At 34.1% G+C, this 13,091-nt stretch overlaps 1 protein-coding gene across 1 annotated transcript; it reads right to left on the reverse strand.

Moving 5' to 3' along the window:
* Nucleotides 1-5,242: 5,242 nt before the first annotated feature.
* Nucleotides 5,243-10,380, reverse strand: LOC127100832 (uncharacterized). Its single transcript, XM_051038118.1, has 18 exons — nt 10,145-10,380; nt 9,722-9,895; nt 9,455-9,636; nt 9,249-9,354; nt 9,086-9,162; nt 8,896-8,983; nt 8,421-8,607; nt 8,102-8,228; nt 7,940-8,020; nt 7,740-7,841; nt 7,459-7,554; nt 7,184-7,258; nt 6,591-6,710; nt 6,258-6,386; nt 6,021-6,098; nt 5,801-5,887; nt 5,598-5,684; nt 5,243-5,511 (listed from the first exon to the last, which is right to left on the reverse strand). Exons 1-18 carry the CDS (start codon nt 10,197-10,199, stop codon nt 5,461-5,463), a joined length of 1,902 nt encoding a protein of 633 aa, XP_050894075.1. The 5' UTR covers nt 10,200-10,380; the 3' UTR covers nt 5,243-5,460.
* Between the last annotated feature and the right edge of the window lie 2,711 nt (nt 10,381-13,091).

Consider the following 13,091-nt stretch of genomic DNA (forward strand, 5'->3'; position numbering starts at 1 on the left):
TGTTGATGTTAAATGTTTGATGTTTTTCATCTTAATGATTAATTTAAATACTGATCTACTCATTTACACTTCGTATGAGGTAAATTTCAAAATGTTTTACTATTTCGAACGTAGGACTTGATAAATTTTCTTGTCACTTTTATAAGATTTTATTTGAATTTTCAATTTTATTTTCATGGTCTTTGGATTGTCATTGGAATTAGGATTTAATTTGTCACCTCCCAATTATATTTATTGAGTGAATTTATTTTATTATTCTTGACACGACTTTAAAAATATATTATTAAATTCATTAAAAATTTGTGTAAATGTTGAAATCTCCGCGGCGATATGGGAAATCACAAGAAGTATATCGAAATTTTTTAAAAAGTGAGTTTTTTTTTTTTCGTTTTTCATATGTTTTTACAGGTAATGTTGGAATTTTTGATTTAAAAAAATACAAATTTTATGAGTTTTTATCGGAAATTCCAAAACATTCGGTATATTTATATCGTGGATTTCATAATTCCTGGTATATTTATAACGGGGACTCCAATATTTTCAATGCATATGCATCGCGATTTTTGGAATTCCTCGTAGTTGAATTTGTTTACATATATTACTGGAAATGTTGAATTTTCCGAAAGAAGTCCATTTTTTTTGGAAATTTTGAGTTTTTCTATAATTAGTTCAATTTTTGATTTTTTTTCATCTTTTAGTGTGGACCAGAGGAAGGGGCAACACGATCTCCACTCAACAAGGTCTTTAACGTATCCTGTAAATCCTCAACAATCTTCAACTCAACAAGGCCGTATGCATCCTTTCCCTCATTATCGATCAGATCTGTACGAAACCAGATGTTAACCAGCCTCCTATTATTTGTGTCGGGCAACAGATGATTCAGTTTGTCTTTTAGAGCAGCGAGACATGAGGCGCCCTCTGGAATCTAAAATTGTATAGGAGGTTTCTCTTTGTTGTAGCAAACTTCTACCTTGAACAAAAATTGAGAAAGAGATATTGTATGATGTTATGCAAGTTAACAATACATGATCCCTTATTTATACAACTTTGTAATCAGTTTGGAACACACAAAAATGGTCGTTGCAATCACAATCGTACAAAACTATCGGTAAAATTGTAGACGTTGGAATTTAACATTACAAATTTCATTAGGTTAAAAAATTTGGTATGACATGGCAAATTGCAAAAAAAATCGATAACGTATCACATATACCGGAAATTGTAAAATTTTCGGTACATAACGCTCACTGGAAATTTAAATTACATTATCGGAAATATAATTCGGAGATTTCCATAAAATTTTGACTAGGAGCGATTTTAGAATTAAAAAAATGTATTGGGTGTCAAGTATAACTAGGGTTGACAAGATAAATCTTCCTATTTATATGAATAACATGAATGTAATACATGATAAAGAATGAGAATAGTACTTTAATGAGGGATTTATTAATGCACCTTATATGTTTCTTAGTCACCACACAAAAATACGTAAATGCTCATAGATTTCGAAGATGCATCTCTGGACGGACCCAATCCTAAGTTAACATTAAAATATTTCAGAGATGCATCTGCAGAATAATGTCGGAGATGCATCTCCGAAACAATTTGGAGCTTATATCGTGCAAGAACCCTTCCTCTCCCTCATTTCTCATATTTCTCAAAAAATACTCCAAACTCTCTCAAATTAATTCGCATCAACAAGTCAAAAATCAAGCAACCAATGCCAAAGGAACTTCAATCAACATGAGAAACATCATCCAACACTAAAGCAAAGTGAAACTTGTAAGTTTTTTTGATGTTTTGAATAGTTTTTGTGTAAATGAGTAAAAGTTGATGTATAAGTTAGGAAATACGGAGAAATTGGATGATTGATAGTTTATACATAGTATAAAATATGATAGTTGGATGAAAATGATGATCAATGCTATATTTTTTCGTTTCCATGCCGCCATTGACATAGCTTCTGAGTTGTAGAAAATTTTAGAGATGCATCTCCGAAATTTTTCAACGTTTTATTTTCCTAGCAACCGGAGATGCATCTCCAAAATTTGCTCTATTATTTTTTTGTTTGTTTTCGTTGATTATGGTGTTGTATGCTTGCACTAATTGTCTGCTTTACTTTAACTTATAGGCATAATGACTGATAGGCATAATTTACTGAGGCACGAGAGGGTTGCATAACACGCATCAGTATGAAGGGAGAAGAGTCGGCAGGTTTCAGAGGCTCCTGGAGCCTCTGGCCATGCAAAGTCATCTACTTCTGGGACTCGTGCTTCTCCTCATGTTTCTCCATCTTCTTAGAAGACGGATTTCACCTACCGGAACATCACTTCCTCCATCCTCCCGCAGGCGCTAGGTTTCACCAATTTAGGTGCATGAGGTACTCGAATCATCAGTGTTACCGGAGGCACCACTACCACCTCATACTGCTAATAGTGATGAGCTAGTGCCACCTCCGGAGAATGAGGTTGTTGTGGATGCTGAGCCAGAGGAATTTGGAGGAGGCCATGTAGATTTGTCAATACTGTCTCTGTGCTCAGACCATATTGTGATACATATCTGCAATGGAGAGGTAGAATTAGTTAGATTCATTCTTTTTAATTTACTTTTATTTTAATTGACAAGTTTGTGACATTTATTTTTATTTTTTCCAGGACTGTAATCCGCTGAAGTTTATTAACCACAAACAGCAGATTACTAACTTGTCTCAGTCGAATGAAGATTGGTTTCAGGCTATTTTGTCCTTATCTGGCCTGAAGGACTTGTACATGATCAGTTATATTACGGTTAATCACGTGATGCTTAATGAATTCGTGGAGAGATGACACTCGAAGATCTCGTCATCTCATCTCCTTCTTGGTGAGATGTCTATCACATTTGATGATGTCTCGTATTTGCCACATCTTTCGATTAGGGGGAGACTCCTAGATCATGAGAGAATTATCAAAGGCGAGGCACTCAAGATGATGGTATACTATTTGGGTGCTAACCCAAGGGAGGCGAATGCAGAGTTGGATAAGATCATAGGGCACATGCTAGATTTGAATACCTGAAAATGTATATAGAGAGGAGCTCTAGAGAGCACATTAAACTACAAGTGATAACGAGCAGGTGGGGCTCCATGCAGCGCATGCTATGAGAGCTTACTTGCTATATTTGGTTGGCACTATGATTTTTATAGACAATAGTGCCACTTATACATATACCATCTACCTACGATACTTATAAGGTTCGAGTGGATCCATGAGTACAACTGGAGGGTCGCTTATTTAGTCTACTTGTACTTGAAGTTATCAGAGCGTTGTAGGTGAAAGGTGAAACAGGTCATATGCAACATCACACTACTGACGGTAATATTTACTGGTCTTTTAATATTTTTGTGTCATTTTCATTTCACCTTTACAATGCAATTACTTATGATTCGTATGTTCTAAACTTTTCAAACTTGGATCCTTCAGCATTTCCCACGCATCTCTGGTTGAACGGATGTACCGATTTACACTGAGGATATGCCGCGTGCTATTGCATTTTCTCCGCTCAGAGGGAACCAGTCGACTAAGTCATTCAGAGTGTATCTTGACCACTTGGTTACCAAGGACATGCACTTCAACGACCATGTCGATCACCGTGAGACTCAGCCATCTGACGAGATAATGTTATACTCTGGATGGTTGCCTTGTAGATCATGTCTTACTGTTTCTCATCTGCCCGAGCGCGTCATGCGGCAGTCGACTACACTTAAACCATTCACAGACACCATGTTGTCTCTGCTCCTCCTGATTTGACACGTAAACAGATGGATGACATGTTTGATGATTATGAGATTCATCTATTATCGGAGGAGACACAAAGTACCATAATCCCGAGCGACTCGAGCTACGTGGACGGGTACATCCGATGGTTCTTCAGGGTGTCACATCCATATATGGTGCAGACTACTCCAGGAGATCCACCTAGGTCAGCTCATCAGGAGATACTAGAGGAGGATCATGCACAATTAGATCATATTGAGGATGTCTTGCCTAGATGTCGTCGCATTGTGGAGATTGCACAAGCGTTGATAGAGGTATCTTCCCTTATGGATCTGGTGTGAGGCAGGTCCTAGATGTCATCATGACGGAGGCACGAAGGATATTGATGTACCGGAGACAGCGCCAGAGGACGGGGGTTGATGGTCGAGGAGGCAGAGCAAGCAGAGGATGCAAAGACAATGTAGTCTGACATACATAATAATACATTAGTATCTAGTAGTAGTACTATGAATTGTATTCTATTTTGACATTATGCCACTTTATCGTTGTTCTCGACTTTTTTTGTCATTTATTGATCTTTTGTTTATATATATGACATTTTTAGACCATCTGAATTTATGTACGTCATTCTTTGTATATCGATTGTATGATTTAAACTTTGTCACATAACATGATACATAACACTTATAAATCTTCATCTGAATACGTAAACAAAACATAACATAAAACATGTTATTTTAATACGTTACCGAGATATAACTCCGAAAAAGAAACGGAGATGCATTACCAAAATATTTTAACAATCAATTACAAATATATCTCCGAAATCTGAGAACATTTAAGTATTTTCGCGTGGTGACTATATATAAAGCCTTCTAGCTTGGGAGGTAGGAAGTCGTTCCTAGTGGAATCTCAATGACGATTTGAATCTTCCTCACATTAGATACATCGTTAATAGGTGGAGACACACTCAAGAACAGTGAAGAAGCATATGTGTGATGATCGCCTTTTGATTTTGTTTCTGATGTATTAAGTATGAGTTTGAAATCCAACATTAAATAATAAAAAATGGATTTTAAACAACACGGAATGTGGTGATGGTATATCCCCATATAAATGAGAGAATGCTCGTATACCAAATTTCTTAAAATTCTCGGTGTCATTGTTCTTACGACACGGAATGTCGCACGTGTTGATAAAGCTATTGGTTAAATTATTGGTGAGAAATAACTCAAAAACACACTACTATTTGGATAGATGCATTCACAAACTAACTCTTGTTAATCATCGGTTAGTTGGTTAACTTTCAGAAACTTTGCAAAAGCGCAAACATAAGTTGAGCTCTCAGAGTCTCAACCATGCATGTATATTCAGGTCTGTAACTATTTTGCACGGGTTTTTAACTAGTTCTCGTTAAATAAAATCGTGCCCTCAGAGTCTCAACCATGCATGTATATTCAGGTTGGATGCAAGATAGAAAGACTGATAAGTTTTCACAAAAGCAAAGAGTTTTACTAATGAAAGGACTTGCAACTTATTTCCTAAACATTTTAGAACAAGGCATTATTCGTTCATGTAATCCAGAAATGAAAAAAGCATTCAGAATATTTCAGCACTTGTCTAGAAGCTATTTTCATTATTATTCGAGAACAATCTTTAGACCACGAGCTCAAAACGTGTCTTCTTTCTGTATTCGGCATGTGTTGACTCATAATTTTGCTACTTGATTGACGAAGGCCGGGTCGACGCTTACAACCACCTAGAGAAACGATATAATTAGATTGTTACACAACAATTACAAAATCAAATTAGCACTCAACTGTTTTTCTTAAGAAAGAAACTTACCTTCCCAACGCTTTTGCCTGAATGGAGATACTCAACCGCATCTGCAACAGAATTCAGGCCTATAAATTTCTTTGGATCCACAGCAACCTGTGTGAACAAAGGAGAAAAAACAGAAACTCAAACTTCAAAACTTAGAAGCACAAAAAGCAAATACAAGACCTATATGCCGTAAAAAAAGTTATTGATCCATAGGTATAAAATACCTTTAGCTTTCTCTTAGAGTAAAGGTCATATAGTTTATCAAGATGTTCTTGATACATGTGACTGTATTGCACCAGGAAAAAACCAGCCTGAAAAATTGGTCAATTATATAGGATCATAAGAAAAGCAAGAATAAGTGACAGAATGAAATAAGCAATCATAATAAATAAATAAAATTACAAGCTTGCTACAAGTGCATAACTTCATCATATTTCTACATACCACGGCTTGACTCTTCGACAAGAGCTTTTCACATAGTCCAGGATATTTTGACGGTACCCAGCCTTTTTCTCCTTGATACTGATATTAATGAAAACAACAAACATAGTAGTTAAAAATTCATTTTCCATTATACTTAAACGAGGATAAAATCCAAGGTATTATAGATATACCAAAATTTTCAGAAGTGCTGATGTGTATACAATTGAGACGAAGAAGAAAAATAAAATGAGTAAAAACCTGAGAAATCATGCCAATGACGATGAGTCGTCCATGGACTGCCAAAGCATCCAAGCACAATTTTAGCATGTCACCACCAACAGACTCGTAGATGATGTCAATACCTTTCGGAAACTCTTTCCTTAGAACCTGCATAAGTATGTCACAAAAACTTAACATGTTGATAGGAAGCAGTTAATACAGGCTATGTCCATTTAGTTTTAAGCTTAGCTGAGGGCTTAATAAATTGATATTGGAATTTTTGCCTATTTGATTGAGCATATTTATTAATAGAGAATATACCATAGTTACTATTAGCAGAACCCCGAATAAATCAAAGGATTAAAAAAATACCGTTTTTATATCTTCGCTATTATAATCTATGACTCTGTCGACTCCCAACTCTTTCAGAAGCTTGGCCTTTGCCCCACCTCCGCAGGTGGCAACCACAGTATTACCTGCTAATTTTGCAAGCTGCATAAATAATCCAGATTACTAAGCCAAGCTACAGAACATTGGACTGTGAAATCTGGATAGAAACACACAGTTACCTACTAATTGCGAATTCTGTATTTAAGAAAAAAATATATCCGTCTGACTATACTACAGAAAGAATACCTTACTAATACGTTCCACCTGAGAAATCGCAACTGTTTGTAGTCTATCTTGACTACTTTTTCTGCTTTTTTTTTGTTTCATAGAAACAGGATCTCATATATAGAGTTCAATAACCTAATAAAATTTGCAAGAACATATAGACCACATGTCTCATAAAATAACCGCAAAAAACAACTAGCGATCTTTGTCTTAAATAGTAATTAGTTATCTTAGGTCTCAAGGAATCAATGGAACGCGTGTAATGTAACTCTCATTCAAACAAACAATTCCTAGTAACACGTACACTATGCAAATGTTTGAGAAATGTGTAGTTGGATTTGTGAAAGCACCTGAACGGCAAATTGACCAGTTCCTCCTGCTGCAGCAGTAACAAGGACTGTTTTTCCAGATTCCATCTGCCCTGCCTTTGAAGTAAACAAAATATCTTATCAGGACAGACCAATCAAGTAGAGGATTAACCAACATTAAAATAAGCTTCACGGACGGTAGTAACTAGTAAATCATGAAAAAGCTTGAGTTCGTCGACACATGAAATGACTAGAGTTTCAAATAATAGAAAATCAGGATACATCTGAAGCAAGGACACAAGCATATATTAACCAACCTTATCTAGAGCAATTGAAGCTGTTAATCCTGATGTAAGCATGGCAACACCTTCTGGATCTGGTCTAGGAACTGGAAGGGCGTATTTGGAAGGAATCTAACCCAAGTAAAAACACAACATCATCAATAACTTACATCATAATAAGTATTGCAATACTGTTATCATCACATCAACTTAATGATCAAAACTCTAAAGTTTTATAAAACGTGGTAGTTGGAAACACCAGTGATTATTTCACTGTAGGAAAGAAGAAGAATAACAATATGATAAACATTTCTCACCTCTGTGAATTCAGCATAACCTCCAAAAGTCATGAATGCACACGGCATGCCAACTTTCAAGTCATTGACCGAGTCCCCAACTGCTGCAATTATTCCCACAGCCTAAAATATAAATGAAATTCAGCATACAAATGAGGATAGGCATACGGCATCAAGTGGTCAGCTTCATAAAGAAATCTATGTTTGAGGATACATCATACCTCAAATCCTGCATCGAATGGAAGACGAGCCGCAGTATCATTGTTATTGCCACCAAAATAGCGGCCTGAGCTAAAATTTACCTATCAATACAAATTCTTGTCAGAATTCTAGCAGAAAACAAATTCACACACAAATCCTCTAGAAATATTTAAAAAACTTACATCACTAGCATTTACACCAGCATAAATTATCTTAACAAGAACATTGTTTGATTTGATAGGTAATCTCAGTGGTGCTCTCACTAAGCCGGTAGCATTCCGAAAGTTGTGAGTCAAGGTATGAACAACTCTGCAAACAGTAAGCAGCAATACGAAACCATTAAATAACTCATCTTTAAATGAACAAAACCATGAGAAACACAGTCAATTTAAATATGTAATTCCACCTTTTTTAACACTATGGAAAAAGAAAATAAACACCGTCTAGAGGCGTACATGTATATGTGTGTCATAACAAGATAATTAGAGTTGAAATACACACATTTTCTCAAAACTCTCTGGTAGTTTAATTGATGGAGCTTTGTATTCAGTTCTTCTCCTGAGACGTGTAGAACGTATTGTGTACTTTGCTTCTTCGGATGGGGTTGGCCAATACTCCAGACCTCGACGATTAGTAATCCATAGGCAATCACCGGCTTTACTCTCATCCGTGATGAGCTCAAAAGCACCTTGAGAGGTTAAATATTTTCACATCAAAATTTATGTATACATGATAAGAAATATAGACCAATCACTAAATTATTAACACAGGTAAATTCATCTGTCAAACAAAACTAAGGGACATTCTTATATGATATTCCATGTGTGTATTATGATACAAAATATAAACTATTTTAAAGTTGTTCTTATATAAACACATTACTCATCTTTATTGTGACTTAAGAATCTACAAAGTACAAACATTCACGCTCTTTTTGCCAAGGCACACCAAATAACAAAGAGATATGCAGACTTACCTTTCACCACCATTTCCATAGGTACAAAGCCCCCCATCATATTTAGGAATTTGGGATCCACCTTTAAGCCCATCTCAGTTTCAACAAACTGCACTAAACATTAATATTTGGGGGATTATAGTAAACTGTAACGTTGAGTAGAATTTATTTTGAAAAAATCCATTTTTTCAAGTCCAAAAACAACTCTTACCTCAGGGCAAAGCACATTGACTCGGATTCCTTGACGTTTGTATAAACGAAGTGCTCTAGTAAACATAACAACACCGCCTGTGAAGTGAAGACGCAGTTTAGTAAACTATAGTAAGTTAGTATAAGTTTTGTGGAGATGCATAATTGATTGTTAAATGACAAACCTTTAGAGCCACTATAGATAGGGTCAAGATACATTGGATAAAGACCCGAAGCAGAACCCAAATTGATGATCACGCCAGGCCTTTTCAACGCTGCCATGCTTTTAATCTATTTAAATGAAAACCAGGACATATTCCACATTACGAATGTGAACAAACTTTTATAGGTAGCATCGAAAAACCAAAACCAGGATACCTCTCAAGCTTACCGCAAGACGAGTACTGTCAAAAACAGCAATAAAATTCACATTAAGAGTATGTCTCCACGACCGAGTGCCATCCGTTTCATCCTTATCAAACGGTACAGGGTTTTCAATCCCCGCACTGACAATACAAATGTCTAGTCCTCCATATGTTGAAACGTGCTTCTCAAATGCAGCAGCCAGATCCCCTGTTGATAGCTCTCTCGGTTAATAAATACATCCGTATAACAAACTAGCAATTGTTTGCGACTACATTCACAATAGGTCACTTACTGGAGTTGGTCACATCGCATTTCACAAAAATAACAGATGGACGTTGTAACTTCGGATGAAACTTTGTATTAATCTTCTCAACAACGCTTGCTAGTTGTCTTCCTCTTTCTTCAGAAAAATCAACAATTGTTATAAATACACCTTTCTCTGCAAGAGCTAGAACAAGACCTTTACCTGTACAATACAAAAAACCAAAAACAGAAAACCGAATCACACACATCAATAATATAACTAACACTAATATATAAACTATACTGTATTATCAAGCATATAACTAGACAGAAATTATAAAAAAACTTCAATAATTGATTAACGACTACGTAACATAGAACTAACATCATGTGATTAAAACATCAAATTATTCAACAAAAAAAATACATATTGAAAAATGAAATAGAGGATAGGATGATTGATGTTAATTACCGATTCCAGAGGCACCGCCAGTGACGAGTGCTGACAAGCCAGGTTTGATCTCCATTATCGTTCTTCTTCTGAAGCTACGGTTGTATTGTCAACTTTCCTGAGAAAAAGTTGAGATCGGTGACAGAGTTTATCTAAGGTGATAATTCAATCTTTGATTATGTATCTGATTTGGAGTTGAAATATTATCTTGATGAGTACAAATTTAGTAGTAATTGCTAATTTACATTTATGTGTTTATTTTATAATATAGTATTTATTAATATTATATATGTCGTGATCAAATATGGCAGCGCATGATGACCGTTGATTTTTCTTGACTTTCCTAACCACGAGTGTCGAAGATGTGTTTGTATGGCCGTCTTTGACTGTATGATTGATGATGAGTGAGAGGATAAAGACAAAGATGTCGAGGAAATCGAGGATAACGTGATGTAATAAGTTAACTACCATTATACATATAGTATAGGATAGTATTGATTAGGATTTTGGTAAAGTGATCCTTTCATGTTTGAATATACTACTCTCTTTTTTGACAATGTTTAAGAGTAACATCTGTTGCATTGTTTAAGGATTCCATGAATGATAGAATTTGTATTAAAAATATTTCTCAAAACATTTGTTAAATTATTATTTACGTCATTTTTATATAGAAATTATCTTCTTTTTCCTATTTTTTAAATAATGTGTTGGATCTATTTGTTGAATGTTTTACCACAATATCATTTTTTTCTATTTTAGCTCTAAACAGTTTAATGGAGTGACAGTGTAAACAAAATTTAACATTGTCATGGAAATATTTTATATTATATAAATAATTTAAGAATTTTAGTATGACTTGTCGTTATTGATTAATTGTGTAAATGCATTATTTATTTTTTCAAATTCTAAAATCATTTTTTTTTCATGTATACCAATTTACTTCCTTTTCAAATTTAAAAAAAAAATATATTTTTTATTAGGTCTAATGAAACAAAAGGCAAACCCTTTTAAAGGTTACTAATGCCTTTTTTTTTCATTTGAGTTTAATTGAAATACACTGACAGTGTAAAGAAATTTTACACCATCAGTTAATCATAGCCGTCGGATATTAAAAGAAGTTTGACTTTTATTTCAAAAATATATAAAGTAATACAAACGGATGATGGTGATGAATCGACGATGTAAATTTTTTTACACTGACAGTGTATAGTAATTAATCTCTTTTCATTTATGTTAATTATTTTTTACTTTAATATTAATAATAAACATATATTAAATAATAAATTCTAAAATAAAGAATATAATTTAAATTTATTTATTTATAAAATTATAATATCATAATAAATTTAATTTTTTTTATTTATATTAACTTATTATAAATTTATTTTAATATTAAATAAATTAAATAATAATATGATAATAAAATTAAATAATTACATTTAATTAATATAAATATCTTCTTAACACAAGTAAAAGTCTCCTAATGCATTGGATGAATGATTTACATTTTTAATTAGACATAATTACGTTAAGGATCCTTTAAGTTATTTTATTATAATAATTAGTCCTTAAAAAAATTTAATAATGTGATTTTTTAAGTTATCAAACGTGTGCACTATTATCTTTTTTTAAAAATAATGTTTCAAGAATGAATATGTGACATTCACGCAACTGAGGTGTCAGTAACTGTGCTGACATGAATTTTATTTTTGCGCAGATGGATGACATGTAGTCAAAGTATAATTTAATAGTTGAGATTCAAAAACATAAACATCAATATTTTTTAATTAAAAAGAAAAAGAAAAACATGATTGAACTTCTTCTTCTCCTCCAAAAATTTCTACTCTTTTCTCTTGTTGCGCTGCCGCCAAATCATCTTTTTCTACCTCTATCGTCCTAACGTCGTTGCCATGAGCAAAACACGTGCTCCTAGCTGCATCACCCTATCGCCCTTACGCCTTGATGCGCTGCACCTTATTAGAGCATTTCATTAACCATAAATCTACCTTTGTTACTTCTTTCTTGTTTGAAAAAAAAATCTATGAATTTCATTTTCATTTCATTTTTCCCAAATTAAATTTGTATAGAGAAAAATAAAGACACGTTTCAATCTCATTCTTAAGAAACCCATTTACTTCATGTCTCATTTGTTCAGAAATCTCAATTCTAAAAAAATTAATGAGGAGGTTAGATGACGATGAAAAAGCAAGATGACAGGTCTGTGATGGTGGCGGCGACAGTGAGAAATGATGATAAGTTGGCAACGACATATATCAACTCATAGGATGAAGGAATGAAGTGTGGAAGGCACTGTCGTTTTGATCCACTGCCATGTCGAAGTGTCGTCGCCACAATGTCGATCTTATTGGTTTATTTCAAATTTATTGCTTTTACGAAGCTAATTCTTCCTAATTCTTTTGACAAAATAATTTCCAAACTTTTGTAAAGTGGATAAAATAAGAAAGTTCTCAGAAATGTAACTACATTCATTTTTCTCAAGAATCATCTTCATTTTTGTGTAAAAATCAAATCTTCGTTCTTAAATCTTAAAAAATAATAAGAGATTGAGAGAAGTGTGATGGCTAGAAACAACGTAGTTGCGACAGAACACTTGACGGTGAGAAAATTATGAAACGGTATGGTGGCTAGGTGTCATACATTAATTTTTAACCCTAAGATCTCACATCTCATTTGCATCCTTACATACAAACAATGTCACATCATATCCTCTCCCTCTCATCTTTGGATTTGCCTTTTGCAGGGATCATCAAGAACTTCTTTGTTGGTATTTTACCTTTGTGTTTATATGGTCATTGCTTATCTAACCACTAAAAATATATCATGTTTTCTTTAAGTTTATCGTACAAGGTAGGGATTTTCATCCAGAGCATCAAGCATGGTTCCTCAATTAGGGTTTTGTTGATTCATCAAGTCAAAGAGTGGTCAACCATTGATTCTCATATGATCA

The sequence above is a fragment of the Lathyrus oleraceus genome, chromosome 7 (assembly GCF_024323335.1).
Source record: "Lathyrus oleraceus cultivar Zhongwan6 chromosome 7, CAAS_Psat_ZW6_1.0, whole genome shotgun sequence".
Taxonomy (NCBI): domain Eukaryota; kingdom Viridiplantae; phylum Streptophyta; class Magnoliopsida; order Fabales; family Fabaceae; genus Lathyrus; species Lathyrus oleraceus.

Coding starts and splice junctions, on each gene's coding strand:
- LOC127100832 (XM_051038118.1), bottom strand. CDS start 10,199: ATGGAGATCAAACCTGGCTTGTCAGCACTCGTCACTGGCGGTGCCTCT. Junction 8,021..8,101: donor CTGGTGTAAATGCTAGTGAT/GTAAGTTTTTTA, acceptor TTGTATTGATAG/GTAAATTTTAGCTCAGGCCG. Junction 7,259..7,458: donor CTTCAATTGCTCTAGATAAG/GTTGGTTAATAT, acceptor TTTACTTCAAAG/GCAGGGCAGATGGAATCTGG.